The 26,447-nt window shown below is 38.3% G+C and overlaps 1 protein-coding gene across 4 annotated transcripts in view; it reads right to left on the reverse strand.

The window, feature by feature from the left end:
- Positions 1-26,447, reverse strand: part of ADGRV1 (adhesion G protein-coupled receptor V1) — a 541,641-nt gene that overhangs the window by 350,122 nt on the left and 165,072 nt on the right. For all 4 annotated transcript variants that reach the window (XM_027545616.1, XM_027545615.1, XM_027545617.1 and 1 more), the window contains 13 exons: positions 24,061-24,207; positions 21,261-21,516; positions 19,572-19,774; positions 17,968-18,144; positions 17,426-17,605; positions 16,680-16,859; positions 13,257-13,421; positions 9,371-9,488; positions 7,375-7,498; positions 5,286-5,424; positions 4,937-5,122; positions 4,422-4,654; positions 2,566-2,714 (listed from right to left, as the gene is read on the reverse strand). In XM_027545616.1, coding sequence (XP_027401417.1) covers positions 2,566-2,714; positions 4,422-4,654; positions 4,937-5,122; positions 5,286-5,424; positions 7,375-7,498; positions 9,371-9,488; positions 13,257-13,421; positions 16,680-16,859; positions 17,426-17,605; positions 17,968-18,144; positions 19,572-19,774; positions 21,261-21,516; positions 24,061-24,207 — 2,257 coding nt within the window. The remainder of the gene's footprint in view (positions 1-2,565; positions 2,715-4,421; positions 4,655-4,936; positions 5,123-5,285; positions 5,425-7,374; positions 7,499-9,370; positions 9,489-13,256; positions 13,422-16,679; positions 16,860-17,425; positions 17,606-17,967; positions 18,145-19,571; positions 19,775-21,260; positions 21,517-24,060; positions 24,208-26,447) is intronic.

A 26,447-nucleotide genomic window follows, 5' to 3' on the forward strand; every position in this document is an offset into this window, starting at 1 on the left:
TCCAATGAGTCAACTCTTCACATGAGGTGGCCAAAGTACTGGAGTTTCAGCTTTAGCATCATTCCTTCCAAAGAAATCCCAGGACTGATCTCCTTTAGGATGGACTGGTTGGATCTCCTTGCAGTCCAAGGGACTCTCAAGAGTCTTCTCCAACACCACAGTTCAAAAGCATCAATTCTTCAGCGCTCAGCTTTCTTCACAGTCCAACTCTCACATCCATACATGACCACTGGAAAAACCATAGCCTTGACTAGACGGACCTTTGTTGGCAAAGTAATGTCTCTGCTTTTGAATATGCTATCTAGGTTGGTCATAACTTTTCTTCCAAGGAGTAAGCATCTTTTAATTTCATGGCTGCAATCACCATCTGCAGTGATTTTGGAGCCCAGAAAAATAAAGTCAGCCACTGTTTCCACTGTTTCCCCATCTATTTGCCATGAAGTGATGGGACCAGGTGCCATGATCTTCGTTTTCTGAATGTTGAGCTTTAAGCCAACTTTTTCACTCTCCACTTTCACTTTCATCAGGAGGCTTTTAGTTCCTCTTCACTTTCTGCCATAAAGGTGGTGTCATCTGCATATCTGAAGTTATTGATATTCCTCCCGGCAATCTTGATTCCAGCTTGTGCTTCTTCCAGCCCAGTGCTTCTCATGATGTACTCTGCATATAAGTTAAATAAGCAGGGTGACAATATACAGCCTTGATGTACTCCTTTTCCTATTTGGAACCAGTCTGTTATTCCATGTCCAGTTCTAACTGTTGCTTCCTGACCTGCATATAGGTTTCTCAAGAGGCAGGTCAGGTGGTCTGGTATTCCCATCTCTTTCAGAATTGTCCACAGTTTATTGTGATCCACACAGTCAAAGGCTTGGGCATAGTCAATAAAGCAGAAATAGATGTTTTTCTGGAACTCTCTTGCTTTTTCAATGATCCAGTGGATGTTGGCAATTTGATCTCTGGTTCCACTGCCTTTTCTAAAACCAGCTTGAACATCTGGAAGTTCACGGTTCACGTACTGCTGAAGTCTGGCTTAGAGAATTTTGAGCATTGCTTTACTAGCGTGTGAGATGAGTGCAATTGTGTGGTAGTTTGAGCATTCTTTGGCATTGCCTTTCTTTGGGATGGGAATGAAAACTGACCTTTTCCAGTCCTGTGGCCAATGCTGAGTTTTCCAAATTTGCTGGCATATTGAGTGCAGCACTTTCACAGCATCATCTTTCAGGATTTGAAATAGCTTAACTGGAATTCCATCACCTCCACTAACCCTTACTGGTAGACAAAGTGGTAGATAATGGTAGACGAACACAAAAAACACTTAAAACATGTATATTGTACTCAAAGGAAACCATTCTGGATTGTTTCTGCATATTTAATTGAAACATTGGTAACATTAAAAAATAAGGTACATGTTATTTATATCATATAAGTGTTTTAAAAGTCCAGATGTAAATATGATTCTATTACATTTTTCACCTTCTATCTACTTGTAAATCTGAATATATATCCTCAGTGTTTGATTTCAACTTAAGAATTCTATTCAAAAGTTTATTTCTTCTTCAGCTATACTAATATCAGTATATTAAAATATCATTTAGTAGAGTTCATAACAGCCATGGCTAAGTAATACTGAATTTACATTGTAATTATCACTGTTCATTGCCCCAAATTTTCCCAAAGACCGTGAATCAAACGGAAATCAGAGAACAGAAAAAAGACCTCATTTTTTCCTTGGTGTAAAAAGGCAGCCTGACTTCTACTTGCTGTGGGCTGAAGTCTGCAAAATGATGATGTCTTTTATGATGCTACCCATGAAACCAGTGATAAATCACTCCTAAAGTGATTTCTGATGAACTTTAAAATGGCAGATAACAAAAGAATTTGACAGAGGCGATGAAGGTGATAAACTGATTGCAATAATAAGACAAAATGTTTATTTTGAAAGGTCTATTCATATTCTGCCTTTGAATAAAAACAGAAAGGCAGCGAACTTCTTCTACCCTTATATGGGATGTATAATCATATATTCCACATTCCACTTCTACATGAGGGGAGAATTGGCAACAGAAGGAAAGCTGCTATTAGGAACTGTTTGAAGAAAGCATGATTGGGATGACTGGGAGTCCAGATACTGCCTGTGCCTGCAGTTCAGTAAAAAGTTTCAAAGGTGATTATTCATTAGAAAGTGAATATTCCACTCATTTTTAATTGCAAAGAAAATTAAACACTGCATAAATTAGAACTATACTCATAAAACTCTTCAAAATATAAACATTTCAATAATCCCAAAATTAATCATAATTTTTCTAAATGCCTTATTCCTAACCATTTCATTTTGCCATGCACAATGAGATTCAAGACTGTCAAAAGTAACTCAAAATATGTTTTAAAAATGAATACAAATATATACACATAAAGACATAAATAAATACAAAGTATATATGTAAACACACACACACACACCCCAAACCAAGAAAATGCATGTAGGAATTCAAACTGACAATGTCATGCTCAGGTACTCTGATCAGAAATTGGTGCTAAATTTATAAGTAAGGTTACTGAACCTACCTTCAAAGGTGGTATACCTTGGGTCAAATTCAATGATTCCCTCTGCATTATCATTTTTCATTATGATGATTCGGACAATGGAGATGTTTCCTATTTCAGGAGGTTGGTCTATTTGAAGTCCATTTTCTTGGATGGTAAAATCATACCCTCTTGCAAAGTCATAAAAAATAAAATAAAATAAACTGAGTACATAATTGCTTAGTATGAACTGAAGAAGGGTCCTACTAGCTCCTGAAATTGAGTCTTATGAAGCTCAACACGAAAATACTTTTCTTTTCTGAAATGATGTTTGAAATAGATTTCTGCACCGCTCTCAGTTATTACTGCCTGGATAAAATAAAAACTAATATACTGTCACTAAACGTAGGCCATGGGAAGATAATAAAACTATAAGGAAATTGGGAAGAAGTTGGAAAATGAACTTCTAGGGCTAGGAAGGTACCGCTGAACACACACTAAACCACTTTAGTCCCTCCTTCAATTTCCAAATTCTACCTAGTATTTTTAACCTACCTAGCTTTGAAAGTTTGAAAGCTCATTAATATGATTATATATAAGGCAAAATTATAAAAGTGGGCATTAAAATATTCAAATAAACTGTTATCAATAGTCTGAGAAGGATTATGGCTTAGCTGCTTAACATAACTTAATATCAAGGCAATACGTTTTCTAGAAACTAGGAAAATTGGGTTTATACTATCCTTTTCAGATCAAAGTAAGCCTGGAAATGCATCTGGAAGAAAAACATTACTTCCTTAGAATTAGGCTTAAGTAGGAATTGGGGTTTTTAAAGGATAGCAATGGGACAAATGCTTCAAGCCCTACTTAGTTAAAAACACAGATATAATATCACACATAATGTGCTATGCTTATCAAAGTTCACTCAATTAATTAAAATTGACCAGCGCATGTTTTAATACATTTACTATAAGGACAAATTCATTCCCATCATCAGACATAGACTCATTTCTGGAAATTGAAGATTTGAAGGGTTTGTCAGCTCACAGCTAATTCTTCCCAGGGGAATGATATACATCCTGCCTCCTTCAGGGAAATATTTTAGTTAGAAGAAAGCTTTAAAGATTGGCATTAATATCACCAATGCAAAAACATTTTCACTGCATGCACAAGTAAACTTCCTCTAAGAACTATCTACATGCAAACATGATTCCAGCTGAAGGTTATGCATGAGCCAGAGGTGTCGAGGTGCTCCTTATGCCACTCAAGCTGTGAGCATTTCATCCATTTCATCACGGAACATGTGTTCCCCACCCTGTTAAGCAAGTCGCTCCCACTAAATCAGAGAACAGGAGAGTCTCAATAGGGCTAATTCTTGATCTTCACTGAATCCCTGGTGCACTACCCACCAACTATCTCTGACTCAAAAATTCCCCTGCTTTAAAAACAACTTTGGGCAAATATCTACCTCATTCATCCACAAAGAAGACAATACAGTCTTCAGAGATACCAAGGAAAGAAATCTCTCAGTCTAGCCTGTTTCATGGTGTACAGACAAGAGATGGAGGAACCAAAATCAGCCCCGCCAGCTGATCTTTGACCTAGAGAACAGCTCCTCTCTTTTCTCACCAATTACTACCAGCTTACTCCGTGTCCAATTCTCTTGCTATGCAGAGTGACTACACAACGGAAATGCATACATTCAACTTTCAGGGAAAAAAATTATATTTTACAACATGGAATAATTAACAGCCTTTGCCACCATGTCCTGTTCCAGCGTCACATGAATGTTGAGAAAAAGCCGGGGTAGACCACCTTAGAGCTTAGAATTAATCCCTGCACAGCCCAGCTTTGACTCATCCTTTCTCTCTTTCTCCTATTTTTCTCTTTTACTTTACCTTCCCAGGAGTTCCACCTCTGTCATCATGAGGGAAAACTCCTCAGGACCTTCAGGAAGGCTGTCATCAAGGATTTCAATGTGCACAATTTTCATCGTCTCTTTGGCTTCAAAGAGGAGCTGCACGGGTGGAGGCAAGAAGTCTACGCCGACCTCAGCTGTCCCGCTCACAGCCTCCAAGCAGAGCCTCACGCGGCCAAAAGACCCACCCGATCGGATGACTGTGAGGTTAACCTGTGCGAGAAGCAGTGTTTTTTCATTTGGTTTGGGTGAGTACTCTACCAGGCCAGACTTAATTTTGAGTGTCTCTAATTTTACTTACCAGGATTATCTGGAAGTTCTATGCAAATTGATAAAAAAAGTATATAAAGTCGACATTAAAATGACAGCAGGAGCACATGAAATCAGCTGTGAAAATCAGCTTGAGAATGTGAACATAGAAACACATTTTAAAGATCGCCTGTGATACAAAAGATAAAAAGTGACATCTACGGCTTTAAGCATTTCACACGCTACCTTTTGTATTTCCTCCGTCACTCGCAGCTGCTCTTGCGAAAAGGTGAACCGGCCATAGGGAAAGTCACTGGCCACCACGGTGATGGTGGCGGTGGTGCTAGACTCGCTCAACACTCCGCCCTCGCTGACCTCAGTGAGCTGAAACTCATAGAAACGCTTTTCCTCGGGAAGGTCATCGTTCAAAGCCTAGAGACGGACAGAAAGAGCCATTCGCAGCAGAAGCTGAACATTTCAAGAAAAATATATATCACATAAGCAATGACAACAAGCTGTGATATTAATCCTACCCCCCCAACCACACACGCACACTGACAGCAAAGGGCGTGACAGCAATCAGTAACCGAGATACCTGTATCACTACAACGGCCGCAGACTGTCCATCTCGCATCGTCAGCTTTCCTGATGTTTCAGCAAATTCCTCCAAGGAAGGAGGGACTATCCTCCAGGACACTGTGACCTCCCCAGAAATCGCTGGGCCACGAATAAGGCTACAACAATGTAAAATGCATATTTCAGTACACTTTTATTGAAAGAGCTTTTCCTAGATATTTGCTGTGTCCTTCAACAATAACAAATGTTCATTCATTCCCAGAACATTATGCATTTTTTTAAACCTGGTGTTAGAGTACAGTTCATTTATACTGCTGTATTAGTTTCAGGTGTACAGAAAAGTGAATCACTTAGGTATGTTCATATATCCACTCTTTTTTAGATTCTTTTCCCACATAGGTCATTACAGAGTATGGAGTAGAGTTCCCTGTGCTATACAGTAGGTTCTTACTAGTTATCTATTTTACACATCAAAGTAAAGTTAAAGCGTCAGTTGTTCAGTCCTGTCCTACTCTCTGCGACCCCATAGACTGTAGACCACCACGCTCCTCTGTCCAAGGGATTCTCCAGGCAAGAACACTGGACTGGGTCGCCATTCCCTTCCCCAGAGGATCTTCCAGACCCAGGGATCAAACCAAGGTCTCCCATGATGCAGGCAGATTCTTTACGATCTGAGCCACTGGGGAAGCCCCATTTTACATATAGCAGTGGGTATATATCGATCCCAATCTCCCAATTCATTCCTCCCCAACCCTACCCTCTGGTGATCATAAAGGTTTGTTTTCTGCATCTGTGGGCCTATTTCCATTCTGTAGGTACATTCATTTGTACCCTTTTTTAGATTCCACGTACAGGCGATAGCATATGATATTTGCGTTTCTCTGCCTGACTTACTTCATTCAGTACCACAATCTCTAGGTCCATCCATGTTGTTGCAAATGGCATTATTTTAAGAACATTATTTGCATTTAAATAACCTTATCTATCAGCTATAAAGCAAATGAAAGTCAGATAATCCCAAGACAACACCCAAAATACTGAGCTTGTATAAATCTGCTTGACAAGAATACTGGCAAAAGCTGCACACTAAAAGCATAAGGTTGAAAGGAATTAAAAAAAAAATGCATGTACAGATTCTTCACCTACTACACAAGGTACAAAGCTCAAACAGACTAAAGAACAGGAAACACTTCGTACATGCAATACTACTGGAAAAACAACCAAAAAGATAGAAGTTTTAACGTAAATCCAGCTACTTTATTGATAGTTGCTATTCCACCCCTCATGAGAGAATTTATAATAAACAAAATTGCCTATGATCATAATGTTGTTGTTGTTTTGTTTAGTTGCTAAATTTGTGTCCATATTTTTTGAGATCCCTTGGATATATAGCCCACCAGGATCCTCTGTTCGTAGGATTTTCCAGGCAAGAATACTCGAGTGGGTTGACATTTCCTTCTCCAGAGGATCGTCCCAACCCAGGGATCTAACCTGCATCTCCTGTGTCTCTTGCATTAGCAGGCAGGATTCTTTACCACTGCACCAGCTGGGAATATCTTAGTTATATAACAGGTCCTAATTTTAGAACATCTTAAAATCTTTGATTCAGATGATTTTTTAAGGAATGATTTTGTAGCTCAGATATACAAGTAGCTCCTATTTTATGGCATAAATGACAAAACAGGGCTGAGAGCTAGACGTTGCTGAGATCTCTTGACATCGCTCAATGTGCTTTCCTTGTCATGGGCTCTGCAAATCATCTAAAAACCACAAACCTCAGATTTAACATCCTGCTACCTGCTAAGTCGCTTCAGTCGTGTCCGACTCTGTGCGACCCCATGGACTGCAGCCTACCAGGCTTCTCCATCCATGGGATTCTCCAGGCAAGAACACTGGAGTGGGTTGCCATTTCCTTCTCCAGATTTAATATCAAGACAGGTCAAAACATACCTTCAGTGTTTATAAAAAATGTGCTCTCGCCACAGGATTGTACCAGTTTATAAGAAGAATATGTCTGCACTGAGAGCAATGTATTTAGGGCACAAAAATGCTAATTAAATGCAACTTCAAAATTCTCACCTGGGCAATAAAAATCATGAAGCCCTTACCTGATGATGGCAGTACCATTATATTTTGCTGAGGGTTCTCCAATGAGGACATGCCTAGATGATGGAGCTATCCCAACTTCTCCAGATGCTCCCTTATCTCCTCGAATGATTATTGATGCGCTACCTGAGTTCAAGATGATACATAATACCGCTAATGTAGAAAACACATGTATTTACTTAATACACGCCTGGCAAAGTTCTAAGGGATTTACATATACTAATCCTGTGAGTTAATCTTCATGATAAGCATATAAGTTAGGTACTAATATTATTCTCATTTTACCAACGAAGACATGTAAGCGCAGAGAGGCACTGAACACACTAAGGCAAATGACTTGCCCACAATCACATTTTAATGAAAAGGATAAAATGGGCAGTACTTCCAATACCACTCCCATGACAAGCAAGTATGGGACTGCATTCTACCCTATGCATTAATCCACTCCTACAGTAACCATTCTGCAGTTCACTATAAGTGGCTATGTGGCTATCTCTGTTAGCTATGTAGCAAAAGCAAGAGCTCTTGGGGACCATTTTTTTTTTAATTTTCTGACAATCATTTGCTTCTAAGTGTTTATAAAATGTGTCAAGTATTCCTACGAAAATGGAAATAAAAATCATATCAAGTACTTTGAGTATTCATATCATAATCTGGCACTAACTTAAATGAGCTTGTTTCCAGAAGCACACATTAGAGTTTCAAGAAACAAAGGATGGGATTATTACACTATCACTTTCTGTGGCAATGGATTAAAGCACCAACAGGGGTTTGCCAAGTGTAAGTATGTCACAGTTGGGAATACATTATGAATTTGTTTATATTAACAAATGATTTACCTTGATCCACCGGTGTACTCTTGTTCTTGCATCTAATTAGTCCATAGAAACATAACTCTGCTGAGTAACACAATGTAAATAACTGAGCTAGCTGACTTAGGATTTATGTAAGAATATAATGCAAAGATATGATTGACTCAAATGCCTGAAGGAAAGTACTCTAGATAAAATGCAAAAAGATTAACTACCCTAGGTGACACCTGGGGTGACAGCATATGATACTCTCTACAATTCTAAGAGTTTCCTTGGCCACAGCATTCTGCTTCTTTGGCCACAAACCCTTGCACAGGATGAAGTTCTTAATTTCAAAAAAGGACATGCAACAGGAACTAAGCTTTCATATCAACGTTGCTGTGCCATTGTTTATGGGCATTACATAATGAAACCATTTTAGCACCATTAATCCTCTTTCTCCAGATGTAAGAAATTTTCACATGGACCATAGGCAAATGAGAACTATGACACCTGTTTCTGAAATGCTGAAATATCTAAGTAGTTATTTTATGATGAAAACAGGTATAGATAGGCTGAAAGAGACATAAATAACAGGCTAAGTTTTAAAACAACATTTTATTACAAAAGTAACTGTGGTCATTTTAAGTATGCATAGAAAATACAGATACTCAAAAACCACCATCAACATTTCAAGTACATAATTCCTTATGTTTATGACATGCATATGAAAAGTGGGATTACACTGAACATGTTATAAAGCCAGTTTTATGAACGTAAAAATTATCCATGTAATTAAATGTTCTTAATTTTGATGCAAGTAAGGCTTTTTCTGCCACATTTTTTGAATACCTGCAGACTTTTCTGTTAAATTTAACCAGTCCCCTGCTGTTGGGTCATTTAGGAAGCTTTCATATTTTACTTTATGAACACTACTAAAGTAAACATCTTTATTTAAAAAAAAAAAAATCATACAGCTAAGGAGTATGAAAACCCTGGCATGCAACCCTACCAATGCTGCGCATTATAATTTTAGCTTTAAAAAGTCCTTAGCTGTCATACAAGTAGGAAATAACATCCTCATGTTTTAACAGACATTTTATGAATTATAAAAGCAAACAGTAACCTTCATTGTAACTACTGATTATTTGGTCACATTTTTCCAAAAAGATACTTTTTAATTTCCAAAAACGTCGGGCTCTCTCACCTTTTACTGGAGATATTTCTACCTCATCAACTGAGAGCAGCTGAATGGTGAAACGCCTGTCCTCCTCCAACGTGGCGTCCTGAAGTGTGTGCAGCACAATGGTCTTCTGGGACTCAGTCTACACCAAATGAGAGGAGAACACGTGTTTTCAGAGTGGCCAAACTTAAATTTTGAATGTTCTCATCAGCAGAATGACATTTAAGTTCATAAGCATTTTTTAAAGATGCCCTCTCTTTAAACCCTTTAGAATTATGGGTTTCTTCCAGAGATAATTATTACATAAAAATTAGCTCTGAGCAAAAATCCCATTAAGATTCTTAACAGGAAGAAGGGAAAAATTTTTAACACAACTTTCAAATTTACTGAAAAAATTTACTCTCAGCTCAACCACTGAGAGTTGAATCATTTGAGTTAAATGGCCACAGCATGATATAAATAAATCACAGTGAGAGGTGTAATACTTATAAGGGTTATCTTCCTACTATCCCTTTTTGCTTTTTGCTTTCTACCCACTCCTGCTTCCTTCCTATTCCTTCCACAGGTGTTGCTCTCAAGAGAGCTCATATTATTCCTTCCCTCTCTGGTCTTACACTTAGCTCAGTAATTTCTTGGAACATATGGTAAGTTTTCAGTACAGACTGGAAGAGAAAGAACAAAGAGAAAGAACAAGGAAAAGCAAATACACAGAAGACAACAACCTTAATACTTTGCGAGGTAACCATGACAGAAATCATTTTTATCTTTAAGGTCTCCTCCGATGCTGACTGAAAAAAGTCCAATTTTTCCCATGCATCACTGAATAATTTTCCACAGTTTGAATTCTGCTGTTTATTTCTTCTTATCTCAGTATTGCAGGCTTCCCTGGTGGCTCAGTGGTAAAGAAGTCGCCTGCCAGTGCAGGAGATGCAGATTCGATCCCTGGGTTGTAAAGATCCCCTGGAGAAGGGAATGGCAATCCACTCCGGTATTCTTGAGTGGAAAATCCCATGGACAGAGGAGCCTGGGGGGCTACCGTCCAAGGGCTGGCAAAAGATTCAGACATGACTTAGAGACTAAACAATAAGACTCTTAGTTCTGCAATCATCTTTTCTTTGAGATTTTTATGAATTAAAAGTATTATTTTAATCGCTTCACTCTAGTTGCTCTTTCTTCAGAGTTCCTTTTTTTCTATTTTATAGTACTATACTTCTTAAAAATCTTACATAAGAGCTGCTGCTGCTGCTGTTGCTAACTCTCTTCAGTTGTGTCCGACTCTGTGCGACCCCACAGACGGCAGCCCACCAGGCTCCCCTGTCCCTGGGATTCTGCAGGCAAGAACACTGGAGTGGGTTGCCATTTCCTTCTCCAATGCATGAAAGTGAAGTCGCTCAGTTGTGTCCAACTCTTCGTGACCCCATGGACTGCAGCCTACCAGGCTCCTCCGTCCATGGGATTTTCCAGGCAAGAGTACTGGAGTGGGGTGCCATCGCCTTCTCTGGTGTGCCTAGCTACACGCCATTTGTTAGAGTGGAGATATAGGTATGTCAGAGCTGAATATCCAAGAACAAAGCTGTCATGCAGAAGTAAATGAAACGCACCAGGTTGCAGAGCAAAGAACAAGATGGAGGGAGTCATATCCAGGGTCACCCATAAGCTTATCCCTCCTGGTGTTGAGTACTCTGAACAAGGATGGCCTTATTCCCTTGGGGGAAAGATCAGACTATTTGCCACTTTGGCATGAATATCCTGCTAACATCAGAAAACCTTTCTAATCATCTGGGAAGCAGATCTAGTGATTAGAATCCAGTAACTGAAAACTGACTGTTCATTATTACTATGTGAAATCACTAAAGAAATTTCAAAGTAATCTCTAAATTCTTCTCATGCCAAGTGAGGATTTTACAGAGAGCTAGGCCATGTAACTGAGAGGTCTCCTGGGCCATCACATATCAAAATCTAAGACATGAGTGGTTGAAACATCTGTGACATCTGACGTGGGATCACTAATTCCATTAGAGAAACCAATACCTCAAAAAAGGCGGCAGAATGTCCCAAGTGGCAAATGGATTGCCAGAGGGCATCACTGACTCCATGGACTGTCCATGGAATTCTCCTGGCTAGAATACTGGAGTGGGTAGCCATTCCCTTCTCCCTTCCCAACCCAGGGATCAAACCCAGGTCTCCCACATTGCAGATGGATTCTTTACTAGTTGAACCACCAGGGAAGCCCAATCACCAATTAGAAAATTGAAAGAAAAAAATGTATTTGCTTCTGTGTTGCTTGGTGTTGAAAGCTCTCATAAAAGGTCACTAGACTCAAAAAAAAAAAAAAAAAGACTATGTTTCATTGGAATTATCTTATCTTTAAATGTATGGTCAGTTTTATTTTAGAAGGCCACCTTGGGGACCTTCTACTCTCTTATTTTTTATCTCGTTTACAGAAATTCATCTGCTTAGACTTTCTACATCTACTATATATCTATTAGAATCAATTTCATATAGGCGTTTACATTTGAGGCCTGGCGTGTTGCGATTCATGGGGTTGCAAAGAGTTGGACGCAACTGAGCAACTGAACTGAACTGAACTGATACAAAGTAATCTCTTACAATTTTATGCTTTCTCTTTTAACAGTTCTTTCTTACTTGGTCTTATCCTGTGAGATTATTTTTTGTGGCTTTTTAAAAAACTTATCCACCAGTTCTACAGTTTTTCTGGGTTTTAACTAATTCCCTTTTGTTTTCATTGTTATGAATTTAAGAATGATTTATGCGAACGTGAAAGTAAAAACCATGAAAGACGGATAAATCCAGACTCCCCAGTTTCTTCTCTTGTCTACTTGTCTATCCCAAAGCCAATCATATTATCGTATTTACCTCTAATACATACTATCTTAAATTCAGTTGGGGAAGGCCAGCCTCCATCCTTCTTTGTGAGTTTCTTGCTATTCTTGGTCTTTTACACCTCCATAAAGGTTTTAGAATCAGCCTGTCAATTCTCTTCCACTTTGCCATCCCTCCTTCCAGGATAAAAGACCTCAGAGTCTGGCTGATAACTACTAGTTGGCTCTAGTTAGAATGGAGTCATGAAAACCCTGTGCTTGGATTAACTGGGAGGAAGGTACAGCCAGGATTCCTTCCGAGAGGCTCTGTGTTCTATGTTTTAGAGCTGAAAGTTCTACGGGTAAGAAGACATCATGGATCATTTTAAGCAGGCAATGGCAAAACAAGATCTTCCTTTCAGAAAGGCAGGAGGAGAAAGGGAAGAGACAGGACGAGATGGTTGGATGGCATCACTGACTCAAGAGACATGAGTTTGAGCAGACTCCGGGAGATGGTGAAGGACAGGGAAACCTGGTGTGCTGCTGTGCATGGGGTCACACAGAGTCGGACACGACTGACCGAAAAAAATAAATCAGAGGCACAGATGATGGACAGAAAAAAGATTTGGAGTGGGACCATCAGTTAAAAGATTACCCAAGGAGAGATGATGGAGGCATGGACTGTCACAACCATGACAGAGCAGGAGGAACAGAAAGAAAGGGTATTTAAAAGGGAACACTGACCAATCTCGGTTGTCAAATATACGCAAGAGTTACAGGACAGATGGAGATGGGGACGGCAGCTGGATGCCCGGCTTGCTTGGCCGGTTTTGCCCTCAATCAGGGGAGGCAATGTGGACAGCAGAGTAGTTTTAATGGTTGGATGTAGGCAGTGTCAAAACTAAATTTGATTTCAGACATTTAGGGGTGTGTATGTGTGTGTGATTTTCCCACGGTGCATATGATTTCAAAAAATTCCAGACATAGTGAATACTATTAATATCAAATGAATTTATAAGCAATACTATGGAAAAGAACATCAAAGACAAATTAGAGAAAAACTGCAAGCATCCTGACAATGACTATACCTCATTAAAATGAAGCGTCCCACTTAAAGGACTGAGGTCATCCTTAGCCATCTCGTCTAGGGTCCACTGAAGTCGGACAGCTCCTTTACCTCCTGGGGACCGGACAACGGTCAATGTCACATATGAATCAGGGTCATCAGACAAAAGGGATTCATCTACCATTACCTGAAAAAGAGAAAATCAATCGCAATTTCTGAATCTAGAGTTCTATTCATGGAATCACGTGGCAGAAAAAAAAAAAATGCTTCACCAAATCCCATTCTCTTTTTGTCCTAGACACTCAGCTACTTGGCATTTCCTAACTTCTTTTGCAATTAGGTGGAGATTGTTATGGAATATCTGGCATAAAAAATAGAGGCAGAGCCTGCTAATCACAGTCTGGCCAACAGTTTCCCACACAATCTCCATATTCCCTCTGTCTCCATTTGCTGGGTGATTAGAGGAGGCAGAGTCACAGATGGAGAGTCTAGTGCCTGAGATGCCAGTTGGAGAAGAGGTATTCATAAGACCCCAACTTGGAAGAGCATCATAGGACTTTGGCATAAAGAAGAAATAAACTATTAAGGAACTGAGATTTAGGGATTCTTTTTATGGTAGTAAGACTCCCCACATAATACAGACCTAATATGAATTACACACATTGACTCTGTGAAGCAAAGTACAAACTGAGCCTATTCCATGCATTTGCTATGTAAATACAAAAATATGGCACAACACCTTCCATTTTCAAGAAAGACACCTATTTGCGGTTGTTGTTTTTTTTTTTAATGACATTTTGCATTGGTGCCAAGAGTAGAGATTTGGAGCCAACTGATATTTATTCCCCAGTGGCTCAGATGGTAAAGCATCTACCTACAATGCAGGAGACCCGGGTTCGATCCCTGGGTCAGGAAGATCCCCTGGAGAAGGAAATGGCAACCCACTCCAGTACTCTTGCCTGGAAAATCCCATGGATGGAGGAACCTTCTTACATATACTATGGGCCTCCCTAGTAGCGCAGACAGTAAAGAATCTTCCTGTAACACAGGAGACCCAGGTTCAATCCCTGAATCGGGAAGCGCCCCTGGAAAAGGGAATGGCTACCCACTCCAGTATTCTTCCTTGGAGGATTCCATGGACAGAGGAGCCTGGTGGGCTACAGTCCATGGGGTCAGACACAACTGAGCAACTAATATTTTCACCTTACCTTATTTAAGCCTCACAAAAACTAAGAAATCTGAGGGCCAAAGATATACATCTATTAGGAGAAAAGGAATCTGGGATTTAGTTATAATAATTTGATTTCACACTAACTGTTGTTCATACCACTCCTCAGAGACCAAAAATATCAAATAAGAGAGAGTTAAGTGAGAAAGAAAAAAAATCCATTATTAACAAACTGCATATATAAGTCCTTTTTGTTTCTATAAATAGTAACATTCTAGTTTCAGCTTCACAAGTATATTTCCATAAGTCTCTGCTTTACCCAGGGCTTTGGTATATTTAGCACATTGTCCTGGGAGCAGCTTATTAATTTTGACAGATTAATACCAATAATCTTGTCTCAGGGTTTTTCAATTCTGAATCTAATCAGTATTACCAAATAATGCTACCAGAATATGCACTATGTGCACAAAATACTGTATCTTATAGATACACATTAAATTCCATGTTATCAAGAGCTTCTGGCTGAAAAAAAAGATAAGATATAAGGAAAGGAGCCACAAAGGGTGAGCAACAAGCTACTGCTATTGTTATCAACAAGTAAAACAGCAATTGACACCTACTGAGGGTAAAGCCCAATTATATATGCTTTACATTTAACAACTCACTCCTCATGACAAGAGTTTGGACACCTTAGACCTTACTTTTAGATGATTAGACAAGTTGGAAATCTGAGGCTATTACAGTAAGACAGTAGTACCCAGATCAAGGGTACACTAAGGCTTTTGCAGTAAACTTTACAACTGCAGCTAAAATTAAATGAATAAATAGAAATTTTTTATGAATAATAGTGGAACTCTTCATTTTCTCAAAAAGTGAGAGAAACTCGTAAAGACACTCCCCAACAGCTAAGTCCAAAAGTGTGACTAAGTGAAAAGTAAAAACATTATTATAAGGTTTCATCAACTGGAGGCTGGACTACTTAAACCCTGAACATTTATAATCTAACCTCGAAGCTAATAGAGAATACATTTTTAGCACATTGCATATATTTTATAAAAATAAACTGCATATTCATATACACTATTACTCTGCATATATGCAAAGAAGGCCTGGATGGAAATATAATCAAATACTAATGTATGTACCTTAGAGCTGTAATATTATGGCTTTTTTCTTTATACCTTTTGTATTTCCCAGACTTCTTAGGCTGCCTGCAAAACACTCACGGATACTCTTGTGTGAATCTTCCACCCTTTACAAAACACTTACTTCCACTCATTCCTTTCTCAAGGAAGAGTATCATGAGACTACAGCAGCACAAGTACTGTGTTCTTCTATAGTTTCCACTTTCTTACGAAGTTGAAATTTCAATGATCAAATAATTAGGCCGTTATTAGTGTCTATCTAAATTGTGGTGCAAGCCGTAGTTCTAGCCTTGCAGCCAAAGAACAGTAAAGATAATAAGCATTAGAACTATTTGCTATTATTTAAAATGATCTAAGGTGAATTACTGATTATCTATAAGTGACAAAATAAAGGGAATGGCGACACAGGAACCAGAAAAGTTGTTGTACATAAAAATTATCTAAAGATTCGTATGGCTGTTTCATCCTGAAACTTCCTTTAAAAGATAAAGTCATAGAAATTATGATGTAATCATTATGTCAATAATTATGATACACTTTACTTTATATTTAAGGTGTAGAGATAATTTAGTACGAGTCAAAGCTTTTCTCTCTCAGAGGCTGAACCAATAATAATTGGGCTCACTCTTGTAGGTCTTGAAAGCAGGCAGTCAAGGGGAAGTAAGAGGGGAGAGAGAAGAAATACAAGGAAACACATGAGTCAGGGCTGACTGTAGTGTTTTGTTCAATATAAATCAAGATAGAAGACCCAAGAGGTGAGGAATATAAATCTCTCCCCAGCCAAACCATCTTGGGGTCAGGACGTAACAGAATCTGGATGGCAGTCTGGTAGCAGAGCAGGTAGAGAACAGAAAGTCCAGACAAAAGTACCTCGTGGTCTGTCACAGCCAATAATGGAAATGTGTTCTCCTTTTTAACTGCCTGATGCTAAGAGCTCTCATTCCTGTGAAACTGCCTAGGTTCGAGGACTGGCCCCTAATTCAACAGTCAACTCAAAAGAGCCTTGAGAAAAGAAGCTTTAAATAAAGAGTAATGAAATCTAGAAAAAAAGAAAATTACCTTTCTGCTATAAATTAAATGAAAAATGAGCCTAGAGGAAAGCACCCCGCACCCCCTGATATATTTCACTTACAGTCTTTTCTTCAAATCCAAATACTCCAAATGGAGAGTCATTTTGTGGAATAACAACAGTTACCACAACGTCATCGCCAAGTCTGCCACCTCCAGCCGCCTTGATTAAGGAAATATTGAACATCTCCAAGAGCTCAAATTCATCATCATCAATTATGGTGATTTCTATCACTGCCGTAACCTATAAAAGAAAAGAAGGAAGAAAGGAAAGAGGGAGGGAGAGATAGAAGAAGGAGGGGGAGAGGCTGTGCTCCTGTTCTATCACTTTAGTCTTTTTAATTGTTAAAAAAAAAAAAAAAAACTGTTGGATAACAATAAATGTACATAATAAATATCTTTAGTAATAAATGTACAAACTTTTGGTGCAAATCCTAAATAAATATTTATATTTATAAACATTAAAAAACAGAATAAAAAAACCTAAAATTCATAGGAATAGTCTAGTTCATCAGGCAATATTTTATACATTCTTAGGCACCTCTAAGCCAATTATTATCCTTTTATAACTTTATTTAAAATAGAATACAAAGTGGGAAAGCTCAGAAAGAGTGAGATTCTTGCTTATTTATATCCTCTCTCCATGTCCATTAATAAATTATATATTACCTAACAATATCTCTGTTAGCCTGACATGGGAATTTAGAATATTATACATTTAGCCATCACCACTGCACGTTCATTTGGTAGATGCCTATAAAATGTCTGAAGTACAACCAAAAACTGCTAATATGTCTGTGACTAACATACCTGTCTATCTGCAAATTCAAGAATCCCATGAGACGGCTTAAAGTCTTCCAGGCCAGCACTGTCCACTGTTGCTTTCCAATAAACCTTTACTGCCCCAAAGCTTCCAGCCAGCCGAACTACAGGAATTTGAAGAACGTTCAGGGGTGGAGGCACCTCATAGGCAGTAATAACTCCAACATCCTTTAAGTAAAGAATATGTAAGTTAAAATGCAAGACAAAAGTAACTCTTACAATTCATCACTATCTAAATTTATTATCTCTACTACTAGTTCTTATACTTTACTCTTCAAATTAATAGCTGGATATAAGTATGCATATTCAGTCTTCAGAACTCTTACATTTAAATGTATTATAAATAAACTTGCTTAATCCCTTGGTCTAGCTCAAAGAGAGCTTAAGAATTAGTCTATAAGAAAAACTTTGAGAGATATTTATTAATATCTACAATAAAAGTAAATTATTTTTCAGAAAATACGGGACACTGGCCCAATCAGCAGGTGCAAGCTTTTGTATTACTATAAGTATGTGAAAGTTCATCTCACTCTGGTAACGTGGAACTTAAAAATTCCTCTGGGATCATCATTTTCTTCAATCATTATCTCAGCCATTTCCAGCCCCGGCCTTCGCACACTGGGCTGTCCTGCAGAGAAGTCAGAGTTCACCAGGCGCACCTCTGTGATGCTGACAATAAAGCCTTCCTCCAGCTCGGGAACATCATCCTAGGTGCCAAGAACCAAGGGAGAAGAGAGAGAGACGGGGTCTTATTTTTTAAAACACATTCAATTTGCAATGGAAATGTAATATTTTTCAGTAAAAAAATGACATCCACAGGAATAGGCTGCTCTACAACACACACAAAAATATTCCTTTTTTATGTTTTAATACATTTCTATTGACAACCTCAGAATCTAAGGGGATATTTAAGCATATGGATGATGTTACCCAATGGAAGCCACACACTCATGAGCAAGTAAAATAAATTTAAAAAAAAATCTATCCTACAATTTTGACCACATACTATTGAATATTTCTATATATATGACAGTCCCTCAATTTAGGAGAAGGTGGTAAATGCTTCATACATCTTAAAAATGAAAGTTCTACACTTTAAAAAATCTAATTATAATCTTATATTTTAATTAACTTTAAAAAAATTGTTATCTTACTTTTCAATAGGTAATAAAAAATTTCAAAAGCTAGAATACTTAGTGAAAATGAAAGGAAGTCTCTGTTCTATCCCTTATGTCTTTCCAGAATGTCCTCTCCATAAGCCACTATTATCTAATACCATGAATACCACTATTAATAACACTATATTATACAATATTATATTCACTCAATAATATGATTACAATTAATATTATATAGTACACAATATAAATATTTAATTATATATTAGTGATAACACTATTAACCAATTTCAGTTTCCTTTCCTTCATTACAGATGTATATACGAAGTGTATACACATTCTCCTTAGACAAAGGAGAGAAAGAGAATGATCTAATCTATCTGAAGACTAATCTTAATTCAAGTAATCATATGAAACTGATACTCAAAATAACCAGATGAACTTGGGCATTTTATTCATTCAGTCATTAGTTGAAAACAACTAACAAACCAACAGAATAGAGGATCCAACCAGACATATAATCAATCCAAATTCAATGCTTCAAAGTTCATTCCAGCAATATTCCAGTTCGAAAATAAATATAAAAAATGAATTCACTTGTTATTTTTATCTTTACATTATAAAATATTCATTATTATCAAATATTAGAGGTTTCCCTGGTGGCTCAGTGGTAAAGAATCCACCTGCAAAGCAGGAGATGCTGGAGACATAGCTTTAATCCCTAGGTTGGGAAGATCCCCTGGAGAAGGAAATGACAACTAACTCCAGTATTCTTGCCTGGAAAATTCCACAGACAGAAGAGCCTGGTGGACTATAGTGTTGCAAAGACCCAGACCTAACTGAGTGACTGAGCACACATATTAAATATTAGGGTGAGTGGGAGTATTAGAGTACTTACATCTTAATATTCTAAAAGTATATTTTTTAAAGATTTTACCTTTAAGAGCATCACATTTTTATCTTTTATCTTCATTTTCCTTTATTATCATATCATACTCATTGAAGCCTAGACTCACCGGCAAAATGGCAACTTTGACATAAGTTTCTTTTATGTTTTCTTTCATTATTATCATTGTTTCTTGTAGCACATAGTCTTTATTCTCAGTGGCTTGATTATTGATGTGCAGTAAGAAATTGGGTTTAGCTACCAACTGAATGGCTATGTCTCCAAGTAATCCTTTATCGCGAACGATTTGTAACTGAAGAGCGGTGACGTTCTCTACGAGACAGACGTGCCTTAAGTAAGTAAACTTTTCTAACAGCTGTTGATGCTATTCTAAGCACTTAGGGTGGAGTGTTCTGACTATCTCTTCTAGACAGGTAAAGAAAGACAGATAAACAAAGGCAATGTATACTCCCAAGGAATACTTCGTGCTTTTCCCAACCAGTCACCAGAGCTGTGCTGAAATCACCATACACTGCCCGCATTAGTTCCCAGTTTTAAACCCTCACTTCTGGGTCTCCCTCACTCTCCTACGCTGCACATGGCATGCCCATTAACAGAACTGCTGAAAATACTAAGAAAGTGCGTACCTGGAGGATGAGCAGAGGGGCTAATGACAAATGCTAAGAAGATTCTTCAAAAACGAAAAATTAAACACACACAGTCATTTAATGACTCATTATTAAAAGAGCAAGTTTGTCCTTTGGCTATCACAGAGCTCAAAGTATCTCACAACACCTATTTCATTTCTTAGATTTTTAAAATTTAATTTGCTAAAAATGAAAAAAAAAAAAAAAAAAAAAGGCATGTCAATCTTCCCTACCAGTCTGTGAGTTTCTAATGACCGAATACCATGTCCTTGCTTCCAAAACATGTAGCGTGATTTTTGGTACTTACTAGGTGCTATGGTTGCTGAATGGATAACAGATCATTTTACTTTAAGGCTACCATTTCTGTTCCCATATATACAGACTTATAAAGACCTACGTGAATAATTACATGTCATTTTTCTCCATCAGTTATTTAAATGAAAGGTCCTTAAAAGACGTCTGTTTCTATTTGAAAATTTTAGAACCTTCAGATAGCATAGTCTTAATACTGGGATGGCCAAAAGATTCGTTCAGATTCTTCTGTACTGTCTTATGAAAAAACCCAAACAAACATTCTGAGCAACCCAATACATACGTATTATATTTAACCTTTTATTTAAATAAGTCAAATGACCTTTATCTATAAAAATCTACTTGTTCTACAATTTATACAAATAGTCAGGCAAAGATGTCAACATGAAACTCAAAGGAAACAGGGAAATAGAAACTGATCAGTCATACTTCACAGAAAAATATTCTAATTATTGCTTTGGGTTTAATAATTAACATCTCAAGTACCACATGAATTTCCCTGTGCTGTTGACTGTTTTCTATAACTATTGAAAATCTATACAGGAGAAACTGAGCAAGAAAAGAGAACAGATAGATTAAAAATGAAAAAGAGAAAGTTAAAACAAAAACCAAACACTTCTACTACAATGATTTACTAAAACATTAATATTTCTATTACGACAGTAATATCTCAAAAGTATTTCATACAGCCATAATGACACGATCAGACAATTTAATAAAGACAAATAAAAAGTAAAAAGGATTACGACCTGTCGAACTGAAAAATATCATACAAAAAGAAATTTATATCCCCAGTAAATATTAGAATTAAAATATTCAATAAAACTTATGAGAACCTGAAAATATCTAACAAGATTTACCTTTAGGCTCTGCTACTTTAATGAAGAGAGACTCAGCATGCCAGCCAACCAAGCCATAAGGTGAGTCATTGGGCAGAGTGGTTATCACAGACTTGTTTCTTTTCTGATCAATAGTAGCACCTTTTGATGGGTCCTCAACCCCTTCTGTGATAATACGGATGAGTGTTACAATGACAATCTCTGACAATTCTGGTAGATCATCAGCAAGAACAGTCAGAGTAATTGTAGACAGTGCCTGGCCTTCAGAAAATGAAATCTAAAATTTTAAAGAAAGAGGATTTTATTTATATTTTAGTTATGACTGTGCAGTAAGAATATCAAAGGTTAGATTACCTTTTAATACTGACCATATCTTAAATAAGCAACAACATATGACCCTACAAATCAATCAAATGCCTTTCACATGAGAAAGAGAAGATTTTTAGGAAAAAGAAAAAGTAAACCACTACTAAAACTTAAGCTAATAAATCATGTAACCAAACTGTCCTGTCCTGGAACCTACATTCTTAATGAAACACTGATTACACACTCACTCTCTCTCTCTCTCTCTCTGAAAAGTTAAGTCCTAGGTACCATATATAAAATCTATAAACATTAAATATCTTCCTCTACAAAATTTTTGCTAGGAATGATACTTCCCTTGCTTAAATTCTGAATGTATTATTTAACAATGATTCAGTCAAAATAGAAGTAGAAAGTCAGAGATACAAATCAGAGCAGCTCTCTCCTGTGTCTCCATTATCTGAAGATTCAAAACTGAATTTGCTAAAAGGCACCTGGAGTCCTTTCTGATAGGCTTCTGTCTGTTTCTTGAATGTCATTTCCCTTTGTTCCCCACCTCAGAATTTATTCTCTAGTAATAGGACACAGGACTTCCCTCGTGGCTCAGATAGTAAAGAATACACCTGCAAGGCAGGAGACTCAGGTTCAGTCCCTGAGTCGATAAGTTCCCCTGGAGTAGGAAATAGCATCCCACTTCAGTATTCTTGCCTGGGAAATTCCATGGACAGAGGAGCCTGGCAGGTTATAGTCCATAGGGTCACAAAGAATCAGACAAGACTGAGCAATTAACACTTACTTACTTACTTATTAATAGGGATACAAACTATTTACAACTATTTAAACTAGCATTACAAGCCTATTTTGCTGGCACTCATCTCTCCACCTAGAGAAGGCACTTCAGGATATAAACTCAAGAGCTTTATTAATAAAATCAGGAGTAAGAACACTACTGCCCTTTGGTCAAATCCATTTTTTAGAAATCAAGTTTTATTGGCAAACAGAAAAGCTCATTTGATCACATATTGTCTATTGCTGCCATGTGCTACAAGGCAAAGCTGACAGCTGGAGAAAAGACCATACAGGCCCTAATGTCTAAAGTATTTACTATCGGATCCTTTACAGAAGTTACTCACCTTTGGATAAAATACTTCTCATCCAAACTACAGTCCACACTTAAAGACACTCTTAGGCATTTAAATTAGAAGTAATTTTAATTAAGCTTACATGAGAAATACTAATTGGAGAAATGTAATTCAGAACCTGAGAAATACAACTTAAAAGTTTTTGGTAGTTTGAATACATATTCACTGCAATACAATTTGCCATAATATTCTTAAGACACTTTGCTCCAATCATCTTTCCAATGATGCAGAAATCTAGAAATGATGAACCAGAATAAACACCTACCCTGTTTAGATAAAATTCCACGAGAGGTCTTTTAAAAGCACTCTTCAGAGAAACACTTGGGCAAAATACACAAGAGTAATCTATTAAACCCAAGACAAGTCAAGGAAACAACCCATCCTCCAGTTAGGAACCAAAAGCCCCTTGAACCCTCTCTTTGTGAGTCGCCTACTTCTTTGGCCCATTCTGAGTCCCTCCTCAAACTTGTGTCATGGATGTCTACTACCCTCCAACAGCACATAATGTGATACTCTCCCAGACCCCTTCCTGTGACTTATGTACCTATCCCGCAGCTATTGGGAATAACAGCTTCTGTATTTCTCATAGGAACTGTCCTCAGCCGCAGCACGCTATTGTATCCAAAGTTATGCCCCAAAGGGCTTCCCAGGTGGCTCGGTGGTAAAGAATTCACCTGCTAAAGTCGGAGATGCAGGAAACACAGGTTTGAGCCCTGGGTTGGGAAAATCCCTTGGAGAAGGGAATGGCAACCCACTGCAGTGTTATTGCCTGGGAAGTCCCGTGGACAGAGGAGCCTCTCGAGCTACAGTCCAGGCGGTTGCAGGTAGTTAGATGCAGCTGAACACACACGTGTGCCCCCAAAACAGAGGTGATCTGAGACCACAGATGGGTAAATCAGGGCTGCGATATCACACCCCTCCCTCAAGCTGGAAAACAGGAAACTCCACAACTGCTGACCACACAACTCTGGTCTACTTTTCCACACACCTGGCTATTTCACATGTACTTGTTCTCTATTCATAGCTTCTATTCTACCCACATCTCAAAACCACATTTCCAGCCCCACATGCATTGGTTTTATCTTTCTGAGAGTGTAATACACCCATAATCTGGCTGACTAGTGTACTGAATTTCAGAAGGGATAGTGTTTTTACAGGTAGTTTTGATATTACAGGGGCAAAAAGGAAGAATCACTACAATAAAACTAACCTTAACATGTAGCCCTCTCTATGGTGATTAGGAGGAATCCAGTGGTGACATGGTCAAACTCAAGTACTTCACCCATGCCCACCACCCATGGGCAGGGTTTGGTCCCATGTATCAAGAGTAACCACAATTTAAAAGTGACTGTCCTATAATGTTTTAAATTACATACCACTCCTGAGGTAGGAAATATATCACTAATACTTCCGTCAGCTTCCCACGCTACGGTTATACGACCATATGTTCCTTTTAAGCGTTTCACATTCAAGGTTACTAGGCTATCTTGCTCCATTTCTTCCACTTGCTTATATAATGAATTCTGGAAAATAAACAGGAAGCTGCAGAGAGCTATTTGAAATTATCTAAGCAGACTTATATTTCACGGTAGCATGCATTTGCAAAATTCACAGTACTAAGCAACATATTAAGTAAAAAACAATAATTTTTAAAATGGTAATGTGGATGACCATGACTGTACTTTAAAACATGCGAGTTTGAATAAGTAAAAGACTAAGTTAAAGTAAATGAAAATGTTAATTTTATAGCTTTTTTTCCCCCAGCTCTATATTTTTCAAATTTTCTTCAATATACGTACATCATTTTTATACTCAGAAAGCATGCTCATTTTTATAAGCAGTATACACAGCATGTAAGCAGCTTGTAGAACAGCAACGTCATAGGGAAGTCAGCAGAACAGAGAAGCCTTCTTCCTCCCCTACATTAAGCTCTGGCAATCCTTCCAGGTCTTTGCTTCCTGATTGTAAAGTAAAAGTGTTTGGTCTACGTGGTCTGCAAGGTCCCATCCAAATGTAATGACATCATGAGAACCCAGGAGCTCCTTTCTGATCATTGACAAATGTCTCCTATCCTTACACTCATATCCTCTGAAACATTTCCACAGGCTGTGACGCTCCCATGGATAATGTTCCATTAGCCCATGCTCTTTACAACTGTTTTTCCTGCCGGAACGATCCCTCTCCCTCCTGTTAAAATCCCCTACTCCTCGGCTCACCTATACTTCTGAGCCTCTTTCCTTTGTTCCAGACTGATTTTTGCATCTCTCTGACTGGAACTTTCTTTGCCCAAAGCCTGCAACTTCTAGTGCAGCTATTTAACGAACTTTTCCTCAAAATTAATACTCCAAAGAATCTCTTCTTAAATAACCCTGTTTCCTCCATAGGCAATACAGAGAGAATACAAAGACTTTAAAAAATCTTCCCAGTAAGGTTTTTCCTGTTTCTTTACTAAATCTGAAAAAAAAAACTCCATTCATTTCTCAAATGAAATTAAAAAATTTCATTTAAGCTTATGAAAGCTTCTAGTTAGAATGCTAATTTGAGAAGATATCCAACCCTATGGCAATATTTTACACAGCATCTCAACACACTGTTACACAGTAATAAAATCCTGCTCAAGGCGATCAAACATTCCTACAGAAAGCGCTTTGATTTTAAAATATGCGTATAATTTCTTCACAAAAGACAATGCTTTTTAAAAAAAATAAAGAAAATGCCATTTCAAAAAAGAAGCCTCTCTCTGGTTTCACACCGTCTATTAACAAGGATTGGTAAAATGAGGATTTAATATAGCCAGAAAATATTCAAGAAATTGTCAGCATCTTCTTCAGTCCCGTCTTGGAATGAGGTTGCCCAGACACAAGAGGCCTGTACTGAGGGACTTGACTGAGTGGACTGAAGAAACCCAGGATTCTGTCTATTGGCAAGGATCACACCACAGTGATGTGACAGCTCTGAAGCAGTTATGAAACAAGTTTCACAAACAGAGGTCTATGCTTAGGCAGTTGAGGAACACAATAGACTCCCCAACTGCAGCATGACCTGGGGGGAGAGGATGAGGCTGAGCGGCGAGCATGTGGGTTCCTGCCCCAGGAGCTATGGTTCCATCCTCTAAACTTGTATAAGACCCTGAGAAGCCCATGGGAGTCTTCTGTTTCCTCTCCTGCATAATGACAGGTTCACAGGAAGCACGACTGTGTGGCAGGCACTTTTCTGGTTCCGGGAAAGCTGCAAAGAAAGTGGTGTGCGCTCTATGCTCTTGCAGGTATGTATGCTAAATGCTTCCAGTCACGTCCAACTCTTTGCAACCCCGTGGACCGTAGCCTAGCAGGCTCCTCTGTCCCTAGGATTCTCCAGGAAGAATACTGGAGCGGGTTGCCATGCCCTCCTCCAGGGGATCTTCCCGGCCCAGGGATCGAACCTGTGTCTTATGCCTCCTGCACTGGATGTAGGTTCTTGACCTCTAGCACCACGTGGGGAGTCCCTCATGCTCTTAAATATTAGCTGGAAAAAAAAAAACCAGACAAACTAGGCTGTTCTAAGTGCCATAAGGAAGATTAAGGTGAAATAAAAAGCAATAGACTACTGGTGGGAGTCACATTTTTCAATCACAAAAGGCCTTTCTCGTAAGATGGCATTTCAGCAGAGAGGAAATAAAGTGAGGGAACAAGTCATGAGAACAACTGCTCAGGAAGGAGGGTGTATTCTTTCTTGCTAACCCTCCCACAGCCCATGTCTTAGGGTTACTCTGTTCTACACAGCA

This window comes from Bos indicus x Bos taurus, chromosome 7 (assembly GCF_003369695.1).
Source record: "Bos indicus x Bos taurus breed Angus x Brahman F1 hybrid chromosome 7, Bos_hybrid_MaternalHap_v2.0, whole genome shotgun sequence".
NCBI classification, from domain to species: domain Eukaryota; kingdom Metazoa; phylum Chordata; class Mammalia; order Artiodactyla; family Bovidae; genus Bos; species Bos indicus x Bos taurus.